This window comes from Phacochoerus africanus, chromosome 7, assembly GCF_016906955.1.
Source record: "Phacochoerus africanus isolate WHEZ1 chromosome 7, ROS_Pafr_v1, whole genome shotgun sequence".
NCBI lineage: Eukaryota > Metazoa > Chordata > Mammalia > Artiodactyla > Suidae > Phacochoerus > Phacochoerus africanus.
In genome coordinates, this window is record NC_062550.1 from 63,254,307 (window position 1) to 63,277,526 (window position 23,220).

General features: G+C 46.0%; 1 protein-coding gene across 1 annotated transcript in view; it reads left to right on the forward strand.

Annotated features, from left to right (window-relative positions):
• The window catches only part of HEBP1 (heme binding protein 1), a 31,280-nt gene extending 12,480 nt beyond the window's left edge, over nucleotides 1-18,800 (forward strand). Inside the window, exon 4 of the mRNA XM_047787507.1 lies at nucleotides 18,200-18,800. Within this exon, the coding sequence (XP_047643463.1) occupies nucleotides 18,200-18,371 (172 nt within the window). The 3' untranslated portion in view covers nucleotides 18,372-18,800. The remainder of the gene's footprint in view (nucleotides 1-18,199) is intronic.
• Nucleotides 18,801-23,220: the final 4,420 nt, after the last annotated feature.

A 23,220-nucleotide genomic window follows, 5' to 3' on the forward strand; every position in this document is an offset into this window, starting at 1 on the left:
TGCTGTATAGCAAAGTGACCCAGTTATACATGTATACACATTCTTTTTCTCATATTATCTTCTATCCTGTTCCATCACAAGTGATTGGATATAGTTTCCTGTGCTCTATAGCGAGACCTCATCGCCTGTCCATTCTAAACGTAATAGCTTGCATCTTCCAGCCCCAAACTCCCAGTCTGTCCCACTCCCTCTTCCTCCCTCTTGGCAACCACAAGTCTGTTCTCTTTGTCCATGAGTTTGTTTCTATTCTGTAGATAGGTTCATTTGTGCCATATTTTAGATTCCACAATAAGTGATATCATACGGTATTTTTATCTTTTTCATGATAGCCATTCTACAAGTGTGATGCGACATCTCACTGTAGTTTTAATTTGAATTTCCCTGAGGGTTAGTGACATTGAGCATCTTTTCATGTACCTGTTGGCCATTCGTATACCTTCTTTGGGAAAATGTCTATTCAGAGCCTCTGCCCATTTTTTAATCAGGTTTTTTGGGTTTGTTTTTCTTTTTCTTTTTGTTTTACTCTTGAGCTGTGTGAGTTTTTATATATCTTGGATATTTACTCATTACATGTATATGATTTACAAATAGTTTCTCCCATTTGATAGGTTGTCTTATTATGTTGATTGTTTCCTCTGCTGTACAGAAGCTTCATAGTCTGATGAGGTCCCACTTGTTAATTTTTCTTTTGTTGCCTGTGGTTTTGGTGTCAAATACAAAAAAATTATGGCAAGACTGATGTCAAGGAGGTTACCACCCAGGGAGTCTTCTCAGAATTTTACAGGGTCAGGTCTTATGTTCAAGCCTTTCATCCATTTTTTTTTTTTTTTTTGTTATTTCTTTGAGGGAGAGAGAGAGAAGACAGCAGCCAAGAGCAGGTAAATGGAGAACTGATCTCCACCTTGCTGATTCACTTTTTTTTTTTTTTGTCTTTTTGCCATTTCTTGGGCCGTTCCCTCGGCATATGGAGGTTCCCAGGCTAGGGGTTGAATCGGAGCTGTAGCCACCAGCCTACGCCAGAGCCACAGCAACGCGGGATCCGAGCTGCGTCTGCAACCTACACCACAGCTCACGGCAACGCCGGATCGTTAACCCACTGAGCAAGGGCAGGGACCGAACCCGCAACCTCATGGTTCCTAGTCGGATTCATTAACCACTGCACCACGACGGGAACTCCCTTTCATCCATTTTGAGTTGATGTTTGTGTGTGGTGTAAGACAGAAATCCCGTTTCATTTGTTGAAGAGATTGTCCTTTCCCTGTTGTGCATTCTTGGCTTCCTTGTTGTAAATTAGTTGACCATCTACACATGAGTTTATTTCTGGAGACTCTTTTCTGTATCTGTTTTTATGTCAATACCATACTGTTTTGATATGTATGTATGATATACATATATCATGATATATGTATGATATATCATGATATATGTATGATAGCTATGTAATATAGTTAGAAATCAGGAAATATGATGCCTTCAGCTTTGTTCTTTTTCCAATATGCTTTGGCTATTCAGGGTCTTTTGCACTTTTATACGTCTTAAAATGGTTTTTCTTTTTTTTTTAATTTTAAGTGAGAATTGCAATGATTTTTAATTTTTTTATTTTTTACTTATATTTTATTTATTTATTTTTGCTTTTTAGGGCCTGACCCGCAGCATATGGAGGTTCCCAGGCTAGGGGTCTAATCAGAGCTACAGCTGCCAGCCTATGCCACAGTCATAGCAACACAGGATCTGAGCCTTGTCTGAGACCTACACCACAGCTCACAGCAACACCAGATCCTTAACCCACTGAGCAAGGTCAGAGATCAAACCTGCAACTTCATGGTTCCTAGTCAGATTCGTTAACCACTGCACCACAATGGGAACTCCAAGATTGTTTTTCTGTAAAAAAAATTCCATTGGAATTTTGATAGGGTCTGCATTAAATCTGTGGATTGCTTTGGGCAGTATGAACATTTGAGCAATATCAGTTCTTCCGATCCATGAACATGGAATAACTTTCCATTTATTTGTGTCCTCTCCAAATATTCTATTAATGCCTTATAATTTTCAACATAGAGATCTTTCACCTCCTTGGTTAAGTTTTTTCCTAGATATTTTGTTCTTTTCGATGCAATTGTAAACAGGATTGTCGTCTTAATTTCTCTTTGTAAATTCATATTGTTGAATTAAGTAAGAAATACTGCAGAGTTCTCTTGTGGAGCAGCAGGTTAAGGATTCAGCATTGTCACTACAGTGGCCTGGGTTGCTGCTGTGGTGCAGATTCAATCCCCAGCCCAGGAAGTTCCACATGCCACAGAGGTTGCCAAAAAAAAAAGGTCCCAACTGTTCTCATTTAAATTTCTTCAGCCAGAGTTCTTGTCGTGGCGCAGTGGAAACAAATCCAACTAGGAACCATGACGTTGCAGGTTTAATCCCTGGCCTCACTCTGTGGGTTAAGGATCTAGCATTGCCGTTAGCTGTGATATAAGTCGAAGACGCAGCTCGGATCTGGTGTTGCTGTGGCTGTGGTGTAAGCTGACAGCTAAAGCTCCGATTAGACCCCTAGCCTGGGAACTTCCATATGCTGCGGGTTCAGCCCTAAAAAGACAAAAAGACCAAAAAACAAAAAAAATTAAAGAAAGAATAAATAAATACACAGATAAATTTCTTCAGGCTTCAGCATACAGACATTTCCAGTTGCAAAAGTAGCTTAGATAATAGAGAGTATCCCCTCAGCTTAAGCTGAGCCCGTACATGAGCCACAGCAGGGTTCTGACAGATTTAAGGACCACCTAAGTCAAGCTGTAGTTTGGGGTCATGACTATGAGGGAAGCATAAAGGGCAGGCAATACCTAATTTTTACCCCACACTCCCCTTGAATGCCAGAAGGGCAGGGGGCATATGCCAGAGTGGGACCACCAACCCCTTAGTCATTTGTGGTCTATGGTCCTTTGAGCAGGGCACACATGCACTCCGTGAGTCTAGTCCTGTTTCCAGGGCCCCACTGGGGTCAAGTTCCTTTGACTGTAGAGAATGACAGGCGCAAGTGGTTGCATGATTTTATTCTTTGGGTCCCACCCTCCTCTCAAAAGCCAGTTCTCTTCTTGATAATCCGTGACTCCCCAGTTGTCAGACAATTCCTGTATGACAGGCAGAGACCAGGTGCTTCTCCAGGAGTAGCCATAGGTTGGGGTTGGTTCTTGCTCATGAAAAATAAATATATGAATAATCTCACACTGGACAGTTTTTGTCCACTCTCAAGGGCCTCCAGCCTTAGTTACTATTTAGCTGAGCTGCTCCAGCTCTGCACCAATGCTGAGAATGTAAGCCTGGCTGCTCTGGGCAGTCCTAGGCCAGGTGATGCAGAGCTCCCCAGGGGACAGTGAGTGGACTGCAGCTGGGCAGTTCGTATGGGAGCCTAAAAAAGTCCTTCAGACTTTTCAGCCTTCACTGTGGAGGCTGCAGAGGAAGCAAACTGTACTTAAATGTTATCAGGAATATCTTTTCCCTGGGCAGGGACTTGGGTGGGGAAACGGGGCACCTATTGTGCAAAATTTAAGGAAGCACTCACCCTCACAGTTGTCCAAGTGTATGTAGTATTGGCCCTAAGAGTGAGTGCCTCCTTAAATCTTGCACCCCAGGTGTCTCAGCCATCTCATCCTCTGTCCTTTCCATCCTCTTTCCTGTAACTTGGGAGGCAGCCTGGAGTAATATAATGAATCTTGGATGATGCTTGGGAAGTTAGTTCCTTTAAGACTTAATTTCCTCAGAGTTTCCATTGTGGCTCAGTGGAAAGGATTCCAACTAGTATCCATGAGGATGTGGGTTCCATCCCTGGCCTTGCTCAACGGGTTAAGGATCTGGCATTGCCATGAGCTGTGGCATAGGTCACAGATGTGGCTCAGATCTGGCGTTGCTGTGGCTGTGGTGTAGGCCAGCAGCTAATAATATAACCTACCTCATAGGATTATCATTAGAGAGTATCTTTCGGTATTTATTAAGACATGATTTATAGCCTACTTAATGTTTATGACCTGTAGTAGGTGTCAGTAATTAGTCCTTCCCTTTGCCCCTTCTTATTTCATAAGAATGAGGTTGGTGTGATTAAATCAGGTCACATAAGACTTCAATAGAAGGGACTAGTTTCTAATTGTTTTTTTCCCCTCAAACCCAGGAGAAAGACTTGGTCCAACTTTTTTCTTTTGCCTTTAACTGTTTAGTATGGAAATCTTCAAACTTATAAAAAGAGAATAAAATAATGAAACCGTGTGCACCCATCACTCACCTTCAATGATCACTGACTCAAGCCAGTTTTGTGTCATGTGTACCCTCACAACTTCCACCCAGTCCCTACCCTAAATTATTTTTGGGTGAATTCCAGACATTTTATTATTTCATTCATAAATACTTCAAAGTAAATACCTTTTTTTTTTTGCTTTTGCTTTTTTACAGCTGAACCTGTATCATATGAAAGTTCCCAGGCTATTCCCAGGCTAGGGGTAGAATCAGAGCTGCGGCGGCTGGCCTAGACCACAGCCACAACAACTCTGGATCCAAGCCGCAAAGCCGGATCCTTAACCCACTGAGCCAGGCGGGGGATCGAACCCACATCCTTGTGGATACCAGTCAGGTTCATTACCACTGAGCCATGACCGGATCTCCGCAAAGTGAAGACTTGTTAAAAATACAATCATGATGTCTCATTATTCTTAACATTTTTAACAGCAGTGCATTAATGTTAAAGTAATTTAAAATATCCAGTGTTCACTTTTCTCCCATTATCCCATAATTTGTTCTTACAGTTTGTTTAAATCTGGATCCAAATAAGATCAATCCGTGGCAATTAGCTGGTACATCCTTGAAGCTTTTATTAACTTGTAGATTTCCTCACCACCACACTTTTTTTCACTTTTCTTTGCAGGTTAGGGATCATTTGTCACAGTGTTTTCCACAGTCTGATTTTGCTGGTTTCCTTTCTGTGGCATTTGAACATGTTCTTCTGTCCCTAGTAATGCCCATAAATGAGTCATTGGAACTAGAGGCATGATCAGATTCAAGTTTGAGTTTAGGAGCTTGAGGTTGGTAGATGCCAAGTACCACATTTACAATGGGTAAGCAATGAGGTCCTACTGTATAGCACAGGGAACAAAATCCAGTCTCTTGGAATAGACCAGGATGGAAGAAAATATGAGAAAAAGAATGTATTATGTATATTATGTAATATATGTAATTATATATATAACATTTTTACTTCTGTATAATATATATTAACTTTTTTTCTGGTCTTTTTGTATTTTCCAGGGCCACAGCCTCAGCATATGGAGGTTCCCAGGCTAGGGGTCGAATCGGAGCTGTAGCCACCGGCCGACACCACAGCCACAGCAACGCAGGATCCAAGCCATGTCTGCAACCTACACCACAGCTCACGGCAACGCCGGATCCTTAACCCACTGAGCAAGGCTAGGGATCGAACCCACAAACTTATGGTTCCCATTCGGATTCGTTAACTACTGAGCCATGACGGGAACTCCTATATTAACATTTTATTTATTTATTTATTTATTTATTTATTTATTTATTTATTTTTCTCTTTTTGTCTTTTTGTCTTTCCTAGGGCTGCACCCGCAGCATATAGAGGTTCCCAGGCTAGGGCTCTAATCAGAGCTGTAGCCACCGGCCTGTGCCACAGCCACAGCCACAGCAATGCCAGATCCAAAGCCGCATCTGCGACCTACACCACAGCTCATGGCAACGCCAGATCCCCAACCCACTGAGCAAGGGCAGGGATCGAACCCGCAACCTCATGGTTCGCAGGGAACCCGCAACCTCATGGTTCCCAGTTGGACTCATTAACCACTGCGCCACAATGGGAACTCCTATATTAACATTTTTAACAGCAATGCATTAATGTTAAACTAATTTAAAATATCCAATGTATATAATATGATATACATATTGTGTGTGTGTGTGTGTGTGTGTGTATATATGACATTATTTTTCTCATATTATTATACATTCTTTTTCTCATACATGACTGGGTCACTTTGCCACACAGCAGACATTGGCACAGCATTGTAAATCAATTATACTTGAATTTTTAAAAACATTTTTAAAAAGTATGAGTTTGGGGCAAGGATGTTTCATAGCTGGGGTTGTGTGCCTCCATCTGGGGCTCCTGCATTTACTTGGCTCTCTTTTTGTGATATTCATGACAGTATGCCGTCATTTTCCAGGTACCTTGTTTCCTTAGAGCTATTGTGCCTTCTGCTATGCCATTAACTCGACCTCAAAGGATAATAGTTTCTATTCTGCCTTCTTCATTTATTAGCTGGAATACTTCAGTAAAGAGAAACTTCCCCTCGTCTGTTCTTTGGTTGCCCTGAGAGAGAGTGCTGGGGGGAAAAGCCAGTACCTTCTCTTCAGCTTGGTGCCATCCCTCTATCAGTTTTCCAAATAATGACTTCACTTTCTGACATCCTCCAAAGGGTAGGTAGTGTTCACCTCTGTTGGTGTTGGGTTTTTGGGGCTACACCTGCGGCATGAGGAAGTTCTAGGGCCAGGGATCAAACCTAAACCACAGCAGTGACAACCCCAGATCCTTAACCACTAGGCCACCAGGGAACTCCTTGATCTCGGGGGCGGGGGGGGGGGTGAGTATCAGTATAAACATATGAATTCCAACATAATGTCTTTCAATACTTTGCAGCTATTATTCTTACTGATGCCCAAACTGTCCCATCTTTGGCCAATGAAGCCTCTTCAGATGAGTTTCTTGGTCCTTTGACGTGACCTTGGTGATCTCTGGCGACTTCCTTGGTTTCTGATAGGATTCGGTGTTTCAAGCACATCTTGACATGTCTGGCTCTAGAGCTGGATTAGCCATTTCTGCAAGGAGCCCTGGTTCCTTATGGTGGAAAAAGGAATCACTTTAAAAGGTTCTATTCACGCCAGATGTGCAGAAGTTTCCTTTACTGCAGCTTAAACAGAGGAGAATAACAAATATGGTATCTAGCCTGGCTCAGTGAATTTTTTTTTTTTTAACCTAAGTTAGCATCTGATCCAAAGTTAGTATCTGGTGGTTCCTCAACTATCCACTTGGTGTCACTGCACAGTCGAGTGTGCACTAAAAGTTCCTGTCTGTGGAAGGCCGAGTTACTGGCATAGCAGAAGGCACAAGCATTGTTTCAACTACACAGTTGAGTGCAGTAGATGACAAAGTTCATTCTAAAATCCTCTTTTTTTTTTTTTTTTTTGTCTGTAGGGCCACACCTGCGACATATGGAAATTCACAGGCTAAGGCTGGAAATTCACAGCTGCCAGCCTAGGCCACAACCACAGCCATGCCAGATCCGAGCTGCATCTGCAAGCTACACCACAGCTCACAGCAACACCGGATCCTTAATCCATTGAGCAAGGCCAGGGATCAAACTCACATCCTCATGGATACTAGTCGGGTTCGTTAACCACTGAGCCATTACGGGAACTCTCAGCCTTACATCCTTAATTTGGTCTTCCTTTTTTATAACCTTATAAAGGGATGTCTACAAAGGGATTATACATTGATTAGCATTATGTATTACCAGTGCTTTTTCAAATGCTCTTTTTTTTTTATTATAGTTGATTTGCAGTGTTGTGCCTACAAGTGCTTTTTTAAACGAACAGAAGGCTGTGAAAAAATGACAGGGTCAGAATTTTTTCCATATTAGAATTATTCTCACACTTACACTGTCCCTCTATTAAGGCCACTTAGAGCTCGGCTCCTTGGTGCAGTTCAGCAGAGACCAGCAGCAGGAGAGGTTTGCTGGTGTGACAAAACTTCCGTGGTCTGAACGCAGTGTCTGGGCATAAAGGAAAGAGCTGGAACCCCGGAGCTCATTGTCAGGGTGACTGTGCTCCAAGCTCAGCGCTACTGAGCGGCCAGAGGGCCTTTGGCATCTCTCCAAGCCTGTCTGTGCCTCAGTGTCTTCATCTGTGAAATGGAAGTAAGAGTACCTCCCCCTGGGGTCTCTGTGAGGACGAATGTGGCATCCGCAAAAGGCTAACAATGCTAGTCGTTTGGTAGATACTCAGGGAATGCCAGCCTGTTCTCTTCCTGGCTTTACCGCCTTCTGAGAATTAGGTAAAGTTTTACTAGAATGAACCGAAAAAGTCAAACTACAGATACACTGGAGTTACAACCTAAACTCTTAATAATTATGAGCTTTATACCTTTGGGTCTCTGAGCTTCAGTTTATCTCATCTATAAAATAGAACTTGGAGTTCCCATTGTGGCACAGCAGAAACGAATCTGACTAGTATCCATGAGGACGCAGGTTCGATCCCTGGCCTCCCTCAGTGAGTTGGGGATCCAGCATTGCCATGAGCTGTGGTGTAGGTTGAAGACATGGCTCCAATCCTGTGTTGCCATGGCTGTGGGGTAGGCTGGCAGCTGAAGCTCCAATTGGTCCCCTAGCCTGGAAACTTCCATATGCCGCGGGTGTGGCCCTAAAAAGCCAAAAAATAAAAATAAAAATAAAAAAATATAACTCAGCTGAGTTCCCTTGTGGTGCAGTAGGTTAAATATCTGCTGTTGTCACTGCAGCCACCTAGGTTGTTGCTGTGATGTGGGTTCAATCCCTGGCCCAGGAATTTACACATGCTGCTGGCACAGGCAAAAATAAAAATAAAATAGAATTTAGCAGAGTTTCCTGGTGGACTAGCAATAGGGATTGGGCATCCTTACTGCTGTGGCATGGGTTCAATTCCTAGCCCGGGAACTTCTGCATGCCACAGGCACGACTAAAATAAAATAAAAATAGAAATTAGGGTGCATTGTTGGGAGTGTCCAGTGAAGTTGTGTATATGACAGTACTTTGTCAGCTCTGAAGCAATGCCTCTAGGGTTGCTGACTTGTTTCTCTCTCTGAATGAGAATCTGCTAGTGCAGCTTGGGAAGTTTGGCCTAGAGGAAGAGGAGTTTGAAAGAAAGGTCCAGCTGCTCAGCCCCTAGGCTATTCCTATAATTACACTTAGGAGATCTGTAGACCAGTGTTGGCTAAGCTCCTAGGTTGTCCCAACATCATCTGCATCACAGGAGGTTTGCGCCACGGGCGACATAAAACAGCCTTGCCTCCTTGACTTGCCCAACACCCAAGCTCTTGTGTCAACTTCCAGGGGCCTCACCTGACGGTTCTATCAAAAATAGCTCCCTGGAGTTCCCATTGTGGTGCAGTCGTTAATGAATCCGACTAGGAACCATGAGGTTGCAGATTCGATCCCTAGCCTTGCTCAGTGGGTTAAGGATCCAGCGTTGCCGTGAGCTGTGGTATAGGTTGCAGACACAGCTCGGATACTGCGTTGCTGTAGCTCTGGTGCAGGCCAGTGGCTATAGCTCCAATCAGACCCCTGGCCTGGGAACCTCCATATGCCACGGGAAGTGGCCCTAGAAAAGGCAAAAAGACAAAAAACAGACAGCAGAAATAGCTCCCTGGGCATTCCCATTGTCTCTCAGCGGGTTAAGAACCCAACATACTATCCATGAGGATGTGGGTTTGATCCCTGGCCTCTCTCAGTGGGTTAAGGATCCAGCGTAGGTCACAGATGCTGCTTGGATCTGGCATTGCTGTGGCTGTGGCATAGGCCAGTGGCCGATCCGATTCAATCCCTAACCTGGGAACTTCCATACGCCACAGGTGCAGCCTTAAAAAAAAAAAAAAAAAAAAAAAAACTCCCTATCTTTTTCTGCCCCTTTACTCTGCTTTATTTCTCCCCATATCTCTTATCATCACCTGCATTATGTAACTATTTGTTCATTTATTTACTGTCCTCTCCCTCACTAGAATGTTCTTTCGGGCAGGGCCTTTGGCTGGTCTCTAATAAGTGCTCAGTTAACAGCTGGTGAATAAGTAAATGAATGACAGTCTTGGTTCTTGCCTTCCCTGCACTTCGCTTTTCTTGCTCTCCTCGCTGGAGATCTTGGTGCCGTAGCTTCAGCTGTCACCCCTCCATCAGTAACTTTCCACCTTGACCTCTGTCCAGCTCCCTTGAATGTCTTATCATTCCTCAGACTCAAAGTAAAGACCAAAGCAGGGCTATTTACACATTCATTCATTCATTCATTCACTCATTCAAAAAAAAAAATCACATCTTCATTCATTGACTCTATGTCAGCAATAGTTTCAGGTGCTGAAAATAGAGTTGGGAATAAGCCAAAACGCTGCTCCTTGAGGCGAGAGAAACATTCTAGTGTGGGGACTAGGAAAAAAAAATAAGTATCTCGAGATATTTCAGGACAGTGGCATTCCAGATCTAAGAGGCGGTGTCTGTGGATTGAAATTACAAGGAAGCATAATCCTACTCAATATGAAAAACATTCGGGCATAACCTGTCTGGAGGTAAAATGGACAGAGGACGAGGCAGTGCAGCCCTTGCCCTGGAGGAATTTAAGCACCATCTGAACAGGTGACAGTTATGCACAGAATGTGTGTACTAAGGGAAGTTTCGTTGCATTTGACGGAGATGTGTTGGGTACCTCTGATATTTAAGCCACCTCCCCTTTAAGTGCTTCCAGGGATAAGATTCTGTATCTAAAACCTGATTAATCACCCTTCATTCCCTGCTCAACTGCTCAGTTGTTCCTCTGGTCTTTTACAAACTGGTACTTGGAAGGAGCTTCCGTCACCATATCCAGTGGATGAGCCCACATCAGCAAGACGGCTGCCTTTGCTCCCAGGCCCCCCTAGGAGCCTGTGTCCATAAACCCCCTTGAGTGTCCCCCAAATGGACATGTCCAAAGGGAACTCTGATGCCCTTCCACCCCGACCCCTGTGTTCTGTCTCCCGGAAGGTCCCCTCCACCCTGCCCATCCTGTTCAGATCCACCCTGACGCCTTCACCTTCCACGTCGCCGGTGGCCGAGTCCTAGTCACCTCCTTCATCCACACAGCCATCTCTCTTCCTCACCTCCTGCCCGAGGCCTCCTGACTGGCTCTAGTTTTAGCCCCTCTGCCTCTTCTGGGTTGTGCTTTTGTCGCACTGCTTCCCCCTGCTCTCTGGCTCTGGCTGTGGGCTTCTGCCCGAGGCACACCGGGGAGTTAGGACCAGAGCCCAAGGTAGTGATAAAATGAGAAAGGGACACTTTGGGTTGGGTCCCCTTCACTGCAGGCTCTACAGGGAAGCCTGGTAAAATGGTCTGTGATGGCCTGTGCAGCCCTCCACACCTTAGCCTGGTCTCAAAGCATCCCACCCCCACCTCCCAAAGCCCGCCTTGAACACACACATACAGTATCCATTCCCAGACCTTCACTCAAGCAGCCAGCTCCTCTCAGCCCCTCCCAGCCTCTGCTCATGGGAAGCCCTGTGAAGAAGGGATTTTTGTCACATTGTTCATTGTCAGCAGCATCAGGAAGAGGCGTATGATAAATACTGCCTGAGGAGTTCCCTGGTGGCTTAGCAGATTAAGGATCTGGTGTTGTCACTCACTGCTGTAGCACAGGTTTCTTCTTTTTTTTTTGCTTTTTTGCTTTTTAGGGCCACACCTACAGTATATGGAGGTTCCCAGGCTAGGGGTCAAATTGGAGCTACAGCTGCTGGCCTATGCCAGAGCCACAGCAACGCAGGATCCGAGCCTCATCTTTGACCTACACCACAGCTCACAGCAACGCCAGATCCTTAACCCACTGAGCGAGGCCAGGGATCGAACCCGAAATCTCTCAGTTCCTAGTCGGATTCATTTCCGCTGCACCATGATGAGAACTCCTGCAGCACAGGTCTGATCCCTGGACCCAGATCTTCTGCATGCCACAGACGCAGCAGAAAAAAAAAAAAAAAGGATAGCTGCTTGATGTCATGCCCTCCGTAGTAGCATCCTTCCCTTTGCCCTCTAAGTTAGAACCCATCGCTCTCTATGCCCCACCCCTGGAGCACTCCGTGTGTACCTCCTACCTCCACTCTAGTGTTTTCTCCTGTGCTGCATAATCTGTGTGTGTTTCTGTCCTGCCCACAACAGTTAGACCTTGCCTGGATGGAAAGGCTCCCCCGTCATCTTTACGGCTCTGTGTTGTCAAGGGTGTGTTTCCTGCCCAGTGGTGCTCAACTCAGTAAGCCTGGTTTAGTCGGATCCATTGAAAGGCCATGTGGTGTCACGTTTCCTCCCTGTTGGCGTGAGTTATCAGCTCTTCATCTTAGCCTCCTCTTGCCGAGCATAGTGCTGCCTGCATAGCAGACTCGCCGTGAGTCTGTGCTGACCTGTTGATTGTGAAAGTTTTAGACCAAGTCAGATGCTCAGGCAGAGAGTCATTCCGTTTCTCCTCCTCGCTGCATGCCTGCTCCAAGGCGCTCCCCTCGAGGTAACATGTGATTTTCTGGACCTTGGACCAAAGCCTCCATCTGTCAGCTCACGTCACTGATGCCTACGTCATTCCCCCATCCCAGCTCTTCCAGACGTTTTTTAGTCAGTTCCTTTTGTATTTCTGGAATCCAGGGCGTGTGGGGGCCTTCCTCAGTTCCTGTGGTAACCAGATTCTTGGTTGGGAATACTGAGTTTTGATGGTTGGGTGAGATAAAACACAGAGCCCTGGAGGAAGAGTTGCTCTGAAGATGGAGACGTAGAGGCTTGTTAACAGACTTACAGACAAAAGACTATAGACATCTCATTTCTTTCCTTTGAGAAGCTCACTGCTCTTTATTAGTGTTCCTTAATTCAGATGTGCCCATGAACTTGGAGAACTGTGTCCACGGCGTGGTTATCCTCTGTGTGCGGTGTGGAAGCCAAGGCAGGGAGGGACCAGGCAGACAGAGCTGAGCCTCCTTTGCATCTGAGGGCTTTGGAGCCAGGAGAGGCTTTGGTTTTTTTCGATTCTGTGATGGGGGCTAGGGGGAGGCGGTTAGACCGGCAGGGGGCAGCACGCATGAACCTGTTCCACTGCTCACCCAGCTTTGCTTGTTTCCCAGTCGAAAGGTAGAATGCTTTCTTTATTCTTTTCTGTTTTCCTTTATTCTTTTCTTTTTCTTTCTTTCTTTCTTTCTTGCTTTTTATGGCCACACTCGCAGCATATGGAAGTTCTCAGGCTAGGGATGGAATCTGAGCTACAGCTACTGACCTAGCTCACAGCACTCGGGACCCCAGACGAGCCTGTGACCTACACCACAGCTCACGGCAGCGCTGGATCTTTTGACCCACTGAGTGCGGCCAGAGGTCGAATCTGTGTTCTCAGGGATACTACTTGGGTTCATTACCGATGAGCCACAGTGGGGACCTCCCAGAATGCTTTCTTAATGTAGCAACAGGGAAATTTTCCTCGTTTGCATGCATCTCCATTAGCCAGGGAATAAGTCTTTTTAAATATCCAGGATTTTTTTTTTTTGTCTTTTTGCCTTTTCTAGGGCCACTCCCACGGCATATGGAGGTTCCCAGGCTAGGGGTCTAATTGGAGCTGTAGCTGCAGGCCTCTGCCACAGCCACAGCAACGAAGGACCGGAGCCGCATCTGCGACTTATACCACAGCTCACAGCAACACCGGATCCTTAACTCACTGAGCAAGGCCAGGGATTGAACCCTCATCTTCATGGATGCTAGTCGGATTCGTTAACCACTGTGCCACAACGGGAACTCCTAAAAATCCAGGCTTTTTTTCGTAATGCATTTAAGATTCCCCGAATGATGACATTCTCACATCCTTCTCTGCTGGATATCCTTGGACTCAGCTCCTTCTCAGTAGCCTCGGCCGAGTCCTCTTCCTCCACCCACCACCTGGGGACTCAGATTCCCGAGAACAGCCTGCTGACCCTCTTATTTGCTCACCACCCAGGCCTCATCCCTCCTGGCCGTGACCATGGCCAGCACCTACTCACGGTGACTCCCATTCCCGTTAGCTCTGACTTCAGTTCCTTTCTGAGTCTAAGGAGATTTCACAGGTCCTGACACACACTTGGCACAGTAACTGGTGTGTGCATGTGTTTCACAGAGGCTCCTTCGCATCAACGTGCCACCCCACAGGATGATGAGCCCACACCCACCCCTCCTCTCCAAGGGGACACTTCAGCCCGGAATCCCCATTCTGGTTGGTGGCAGTTTCCTAGACTTCCCTCCCACCCCCCCTCACCGCTTCCTAAATTGTCCAGGCCTTTGTCGCCACCGCCACCGCCACCACTGTCAGTGCTGCTGCTGCCGTCTCACACTCCTCACAGGCCGTTCTTGGCCTCCTGTGGCTCCATTTCCCCCTCCCTCCTCTGCCACCAGAAGGGTCTCTGCAAAACCCCATCTGAGCACGGCAGTCCCTTAACTTTCAAACCCCACCATGGGCCCACCTTTGTATCTAAGATCAAGCTCAGAGTCCTTAGGTCAAGCTTCAAGGCCCTTCCCAAGGGAGCCCCAGTCAGTCCACTTTTCCTGTTTGAATTCCTGCCACTGTGCCTTTAGTAGATGCTTCGGATTTTATTCTGTGTGTGAGTGGCTATGGAGGCCAACAGGCTTCAGTGCTCTCATCCTTAGGGCTGTCAACCTGCAGTAACTTATGCTGTTTATCCTGGAATTTTTTTTTTTTTTTGTCCTTCGTCCTTTTGGGGCCGCACCAGCAGCATATGGAGGTTCCCAGGCTATGGGTCTAATCGGAGCTGTTGTTGCCAGGCAACACTAGAGCCACAGCAACGCCAGATCCAAGCAGCGTCTGCAACCTGCACCACAGCTCACAGCAACACCAAATCCTTAACCCACTGAGTGAGGCAGGGATCAAACCCGCAACTTCATGGTTCCCAATTGGATTCATTTCTGCTGCACCACGACGGGAACTCCATATCCTGGAATTGTTTGTTCAGCCAGAGGGTCAAATATGTGTGTTAGGTGCTCAGAACACACCACTGAACAAAGAGTGACAAAGATCCCTGCCCTCATGAGGCCTGTATTACACCAGGGGACTCAGACCATAAACAATGAATAATTCCTGTAGTGTGTTAGAAGGAGGGGGGAGGTTAGAATGCTGAAGAAGGAATCAAGGAAGAAAGGGAGGAAAAGGAAGAATGAGGGAGAGGAATGGGGTTACAAGATAGTAGGGTTTCGAGAGGAAGCCTGATTGAAGATGTGAGGTTGTTAATTGAGCCAGTCTTCATTCTTTTCATTTTGGCCTCACCTGCAGCATGCAGAAGTTGCTGGGCCAGGGATCGAACCTGCACCACAACTGTAACCAGAGCCACGACAATGACAATGCCGGTTCCTGGTGTCTGAGCCACCAGAGAACTCCCACGCCAGTCTTCATTATTAAGCCATCTTCCTGGGCTCAGGATCATTACTTTGTTATTTTTTTATTTTTTGGGTTTTTTTTTTTTTTTTTGCCATTTCTTGGGCCGCTCCAATGGCATATGGAGGTTTCCAGGCTAGGGGTCTAATTGGAGCTGTAGCTGCTGGCCTACACCAGAGCCGCAATGCTGGATGTGAGCCACGTCTGCAACCTACACTACAGCTCACGGCAACACCAGATCCTTAACCCACTGAGCAAGGTCAGGATCGAACCTACAACCTCATGGTTCCCAGTCGGATTTGTTAACCACTGAGCCACAACGGGAACTCTAGGATCTTAACTTTAGATCACCGTCTTATCCTTCACCTCTGGGGGCAAGAACTGAATGTCTGTTCAGAGCCAGTTGCAAAGTAACAATAGCTACTGTTTGCTGTGAGTTTCCCATGTGATGGGGACAAGGCTGAGAAGTTTGCACAGTCTTCTCTTTTTTAATCTTTACAACAGCCTTCTGAGACTGGTGCCTTCATCCCTACAATAACCCTGCAATTGACATTCTGAATGCTTAGCAAGCATGACTAACCGCTTATAAAAGAGCAAAACGTGAGTCATAGAACCCCACCAAAAATAATGCATTTGGCCGAATCTTGGCTTGGGGCAGATTGAGACCTTTGAGTCATAAAGCTCATTAGAAATGGGGATGGATTTGACTCTAATAAAGATTTTAGTGCAGCCCAGATTTAGAGTGGTATATTTAGGGTAGGTCACAGGATGAATTTTGGAGCAGAGGCAGATGATGTAAGAAGAGAATAATAGTCTTGAAAATTCGAGCTTTTATTGCTTCTCTGTCCCCACCTTCTGCCCTCAAGAGAAAACCCTGTTTGGGGGGGGGAGATCTCTACTTACTAGAAAAAGAAGGCTTTCATGATTTGAGCAGGAGAAGGGATTTATTAAAAGTGACTTCTTTATTTGGGGCTTGCTTAAAACTTGCACGGGGCCCTCCCCAGGCTTCCTCGGGTTCCTGCCTTTGGTAGCTCTGTTTTTTGCTTTGTTTTCTTTTTACAGCCGCCCTCGGGACATATGGAAGTTCCAATGTTGGATCCTTAACCCACTAACACCAGGCCAGAGATTAAACTGGTGCCCCCACAGGACAACCCAGATCATTAATCAACTGCATCACAGTGGGAGCTGGCTCTGTCTTTTAAACAAAGCTGCCCCTTGTCCCTGCTGGGATGTGCTTGCCCCTTAGAACCACTCTGCTGCAGGAGGAGGGTGAGTGCCGCTCTCCCCTAACTCCTCTGGTCTTGCTTCCCCAGCTGGAAATGGAGAGGCAGGGAAGACGAGCAGCTGGGACAGCAGAAGGACAAAAGGATGACAGCGTGGCCTGGGGAGAAGTCACCCTCCCATCTCCAGGAATTTTCTGAAAGGGCAGGGAAGCTCACTTTAGTACTTAGTGCAGTACTGGTTCCAGACTGCTTCCAGGACCCCCGTAGACACCAAAATCCAAGGATGCTCGGGTCTCTTACATAAAATGGCATAGTAACTGCATATAATCTACATACATCCTCTGTATACTTTAAATCATCTCTAGATTCCTTATAATACCTCTTAGTGTAAATGCTATGTAAATGGACAGCACACAGCAAATTTAAGTTTCAATTTGGGAAACTTTCAGGAATTTTTTTCCCAAATATTTTCAATCTGCAGTTGGGTGAATCTGCAGGTGCAGAACCTACCACTACAGAGGACCATCTGTTCTGTGTTTTGGGCTCTACATTAGAATTTTTTACATCCACAACTGTCTTTAATGCTCATAACCGCCTTGGAAGAAAAAGGAAACATCTCACTTTTTTCTCTTGCATGTCCTTTTTTTTTTTTTTGGTCTTTTCTAGGGCCGCACCCCCGGCATATGGAGGTTTCCAGGCTAGGGGTTGAATCAGAGCTGTAGGCACTGGCCTACGCCGGAGCCACAGCAACGCGGGATCCGAGCCGCATCTGCAACCTACACCACAGCTCATGGCAACACCAGGTTCTTAACCCACTGAGCGAGGCCAGGGATCGAACCCACAACCTCATGGTTCCTAGTTGGATTCGTTAACCACTGAGCTATGACGGGAACTCCTGCATGTCTTTTCATTTCTTTCTTTCTTTGTTTATTTAAATCTTATGGGGTGTAGTTGATTTACAATGTTGTGTTAGTTTCAGGAGTACAGCAAAGTGAATTAGTTATACATAGGTATATAACCATTCTTTCTCAGATTCTTTTCCTGTATAAGCTATTACAGAATATTGAGTAGAGTTCCCTGCGCTCTACAGTTGGTCCTAGTTATTTATTTATTTTATATATAGCAAGTGTGTATATGTTAATCCCGGGCTCCTCATTTATCCCCTCCCCCTGTGTTTCCCCTTTGGTAACCAGATGTTTGATTTCAGATCCGTGAGTCTGTTTCTGTTTTGTAAATAAGTTCACATGTATCATGTTTTTATTAGATTCCCCATATACATGATATCCTAGGATATTTGTCTTTCTCTGTCTGACTGACTTCACTTAGTAAAACTTACCTCAATTGACAAAGGAGGCTCTGAGCTGGATGAGATGCGGGCCACCTCTGGAGGAACAGGAGGACCACACTCTTACCACAGTGGCATGCTCATCATGACAAGGGTGGGGAGTGACTGCTTTTTTTTTTTTTTTGCTTTTTAGGGCCGCACCCAAGGCATATGGAGGTTCCCAGTGCAGGGGTCGAATCGGAGCTGTAGCTGCCAGCCTATGCCACAGTCACAGCAACTTGGGATCCGAGCCACATCTGAAACCTACACCACAACTCACAGCAATGCTAGATCCTTAACCCACTGAGGAGGCCAGGGATCGAACCTGTGTCCTCATGGATGCTAGTCAGATTCATTAACCGCTGAGCCAATCGGAACTCCTAGAGTAACTACTTTTTTGAAAAATCCCCCTCCCTCTGAGACCAGCTTTCTTAACCTTCCCCTTGCTCTGTGCCCTCAGGCAGTTTGGTGGTTACGCCAAGGAAGCTGACTATGTGGCTCGTGCCGCCCAGCTGCGCACTGCCCTGGAGGGCATAGCCACCTGCCGGAGTGACGTCTACTTCTGCACTGGCTATGACCCTCCCATGAAGCCCTATGGACGTCGTAACGAGGTCTGGCTGGTAAAGGCATGAGTGATTGAGCCAGTGCATCCGGGGTGGGGGAGGTGCCAGCTTCTGTGCCCACTTCCTCCAGGCCAAGCAGAAACCCCTGGGCAGCCCCAGTAACCAGCTCTCCTTCATGACCAATCGGTCACTGCCAATGTTCTGAGATAAGCACATTCTAGCTCCTGAGGCTCTTTTTCTCATGGTGGGAAATAATACACCCACGATTGATATATGTCTTTCTAAAGGACTGAGAAAGTTCTGTAGTTGACCAGAAAAACCCAGCGGCATTTTTCCAGCTCTCTAGATCCCTAAAAACTGATTTTTTTAAATGATCAAAACTGTATTTTTGTTATGGAAGGAGAAATATGATTTATGTGTGATCTTTCATCTGTGATTCTTATAATAGCTTTCCTTAAAAAGAAACTGAAAATAAAGATCTTTGACTTAAACAACTGAGACAAATCCTAAGTGTGGTTATTTCCAAGATTCCAGAGTCCTATAGAAACTGTGACAGAAATCCTATGTTCAGAGGTTCAAAGTCCTTCAGGCTATAAACCCAAAGATCCTGGGGTAGGAGGACGTGCACCACGTGCTCGAATGGCTCCAAAATTAAAATCAAGGCCATTTCCTGGGACTGGGTCGTAGTGATTCCATGATCAGAGGTTGAGAAGCCTGTCTGTAGCTATGGGCCACAAATAATCACAGCATCCTCATGCTCAACCCTGGAAGCAAGAGGACCTGCTCACAAGGTTTATGCAGGGTGACAAGATTAGAAAAAGCTAGCTCCCTGGTGGCCTAGTGGATAAGAATTCAGTGTTGTCACTGCTTGGCCCAGGTTCAGTCCCTGTAGGTACCACAGCACAATTCTGCACTCTCCTGCTTATGTGAGTGCCTGTGGGCGATAGGATATCTGTATATAAGCAGAGTGGGGCTCTTGGCTGAGCTCAGGGAGTTGGTCATCCCCTGTTTAAGGAAGACCTCCTCTTTTACCTTTGGCTTCTCCACTCTTGAGTAATGTTACTTTGATCTTGAGCCTGGTAATTGAAGCTTCATAGCATGCCACATGGATGGGTATTTATTTGGTTAAATGCCATGAATTTTTGCCTTTGAATGTATATTCTTGACTAGCTCTAGGTTTTTCCTTTAGGAGTATTCCATTTCTATAGCAACCATCATTCCCTAGGAATTAGGGGACAGGCTCAAGCGATATCCACGAATGATGAATCAAGAATCAATCCACGTAAGGCGGAAATGGCCAGAGTGAACTGAAGGTGTGGCAGAATTTGCGGGGGGGGGGGCTGGGTAGAGCTATCTCATAATCAAACGTCAGGTAAAAAAACTTGAATTACCTTTTTCTTGGCAATGAATTAATTACACCTTCATCAAAAAGCCATTTTATGAGCTGGCTCAAACACAGCGTCTTCTCAAATCCTGCCTCTTGCTCTCTCCTGGGTTCCTTACCCTCCAGCAGCACAAGAATAAGTGCTAGTTCCCATATGATAGCCGCCAATTTCCTGCTCGAACTGCTCCCACACCTAGAAATCCCCCCACACCTCCCTATCCATCCTCCACCCCTCCCTCGAGTCCCAGCTCCAGTCTTTGAATTCCTCCCTGATCCCTCCAGTTACACCCCCCCTTCCTTTATGACTTATAGTCCCCATGTCACCACATAGCATAAGGGTATGTATACAGTAGATGCTCAGTATTTGGCGGGGGGTGGGGGGTGGGGGGAAGGGATCTCAAATCCCAGACCGGGGACTGAACCGGGATCACAGCAGTGAAAGCCCCGAGTCCTGACCACTAGACCAGCAGCGAACTCTCTGTCCATCTTCTTAATATAGATCAGTTTGAATTTTAAAAAATAAGAGCTATTGGAATTCCCTCTGTGGCACAACGAAATTGACAATGTCTTTGGGGCAGCTGGGATACATGTTCCATCCACAGCCCGGCGCAGTGGGTTAAGGATCCAGCATTGCTACAGCTATGGCGTGGGTAGCAGCTCCGGCTTGGATTCGATCCCTGGCCCAAGAACTCCATATGCTGAAGGAAGGCCAAAAAATAAAAATTTATAAAAATAAGAGCTATCAATAGCTACCATTTATGAAGCATTTCCCACGTCCCAGGCTCTATGCAAACTCATACATGAATTACCTCATTTATTAGACACCAAAATCCTGCGAGGCCATCACGGGCACTACCTTCTCCACCCCATTTACAGATGAACCAGGGCAGCTCAGGGAGGTTCATTAGCACACTCCAGGTTGCACAGACAGTACCTGACTGAGCCAGAATTTGAACCTGGGCAGTTTAAGTGCAAGACTAAATACTACCAAACCCTCAGTTAGTGTCTATTTTCCTAGTCTGGTGAAGAAAGGAGATGAGGCAGAATGTGACTGTAAGAAAGTGTCCTGGGTGCATGAAGTGCCAAACCCGCCATCCAAGGAGAATCCTGTCACCTGTGCTAGGGGCCAGGTCTCTGTATAATTTATTCTGAGGCTCAACCAGGGTATCAGGGATATAATCCCTATGTCTCTAAGGCATAGGCCACCTGGAACAGAGAGGAACAAACTCCATGAACTTAAAACTCCAGAAAGAGCACAGAGACCCAGCAGCAAACTATGGGCCACCTGTCAAGTCAGCAGCCTTGCCCGTCCTCTCTCCCTTTGTGAATTAAAATTCAGCTAAAAAAAATTCTTATGCCACCACTACTAACACAGGACCATTGTCCTTCTGTTTTCAAACAATGTCTACAGGAGTTTCCGCTGTGGCTCAGTGGGTTAAAAAATCAGACTAGTATCCATGAGGATACAGGTTCCATCCCTGGCCTCGCACAGTGGGTTAAAGGATTTGGCGTGCATAGCTTGCAGATGTGGCTCTCATCTGGCATTGCTGTGGCTGTGGTGTAGGCTGGCAGCTGCAGCTCCGATTCAACCCCTAGCCTGGGAACATCCACATGCTGGAGGTGTGGCCATAAAAAGAAAAAAAAATGTCTACAACATAGATACCCTTTTCTTCCAGTTTTAATGAAATATAATTGACATACAGCACTGTGTAAGTTTAAGATGTACAGCATAATGATGTGACTTCCACAATAAGTTTAGTAAACACCCATAATCTCATATAGAAACAACATTCAAGAAATAAGGGGAAAAAAGGAGTTCCTGCTGTGGCGCAGTGGGTTAAGAATCTCACTCCACAGAGTTCCCACTGTGGCATAATGGGGTCAGCAGCGTCTTGGGAGCCCTGGGACACAGACAGTTTCAATCTCCGGCCCAGCACAGTGGGTTAAGGATCTGGCATTGCCACAGCTTCAGCTTAGGTCGCAACTGCAGCTTGGATCTGATCCTTGGCCTGGGAACTCCATATGCCACAGGGCAGCCAAAAAAAAAAAAAAAAAGAATCTGACTGCAGGGCTTGGGTCACTGTAGAGGTGCAAATTCCATCTCAGGCCCAGCAACAGTGGGTCTAGGATCCAGCATTGCTGCATTTGTGGTACAGGTCACAGCTGCAGCTGGGATTCAACTCCTGGCTGGGAACTTCCATGTGCCATGGGTGAAGCCAAAACTTTTTTTAATTAAAAAATTTAAAAATAAATAGAAAAAAAATTTCCTGGTAATGAGAACTCAGGATTTACTCTCTTAACAGCTGTCCTAGATGACAGATATCAGTGTCATTACATCCCTAGAACTCATTTATCCTATAACTGGAAGTTGGTATCTTTTGTGTGCCTTTACCCAATCCTCCCCACCCCCCTATCAGGTTGGATGCTCCTCTGTACCAGGTGACACTGACACCTAGTCTCCCCCCTTGCATTCCTCCTTTGGCACCTGTGACCTGTCAGTCGCGAGGTGCTCCACCTCGGACCACATCCCTACTTTTATTGGATTCTGTCTCTGGTGCAGCCCTTAAATGTTGGTGTTCTGGGACTGGGGGGCTGGAAGGCTTTGGAGGGGGGCATGGTGTGTCCTCCTACTGCCCCATCACATCACCCTGCACACTCTCTCAAGATGAGCCCATCCACGGCACCCACAGGTCCTGTGACCATCCATGTCCTGGTGACTCCCGAGCATCCATTTCTAGTCCATCTCTCTACCTGACTTAATTTTTTCGTGCATCCAATCTCTTTTAAAAACATAGCCTCGGGCCTTCAGAAGTAAGAAACAAGTTTGTGGCTGAGACATACTCTGAACTGTCCCTCAAGCTTTGTCCCTTATGTGTTGTGACACAAAAACATAAAAGCTTTGAAATAAACACGTGCGAAGGATCCGAAGGCATTGCTAAAATCCCTTCTCTTTGCGGGGGGGGGGTCTCTTTCTGGGAGGAAGTGGAAGTAGTCATTTATTCTTCAGGTTACAGCTCAGAGTACATCTCAAGTATTGGTCAGCACGTCTCGCCAATTAAATATGATTTTCTTGAGTGTCGATATTTAGGATTATTCATGTTTGTACTCTCAGCACCCAGCAGAACACTGGTACATAACAAAAGCTCAGCATATGATTGCAGGGTGAATAAATGAATGAATGTGTTCCGCAGTTCATGCAACTGCTGAAAGCAAGCTGAGAAAGGAGGATGGAGAGGGATAGCCAGGCCACCTGTGTGCTGTCCAGCTTGGTATATGTCCTGACGCCAATAGGAAGCGGGACACAAAGCACCAAAGGTTAAAATATGCCTGTAAGCTCCAAATGCCTATCTCCAATGACCTGTTCGACATATTCACACAAATAATTCACAAATTTCTCAGACTCCATGTGCCCAAAAAGGAACTCTCGGTTCAGATGCTTCCATCCCCCAAAACCTTTTCCTCCCTCCATCATCCTTGTCTCTCTAAATAGCACTACTATTCATGAACTTGCTCAGGTCAAAACAAACAAACAAA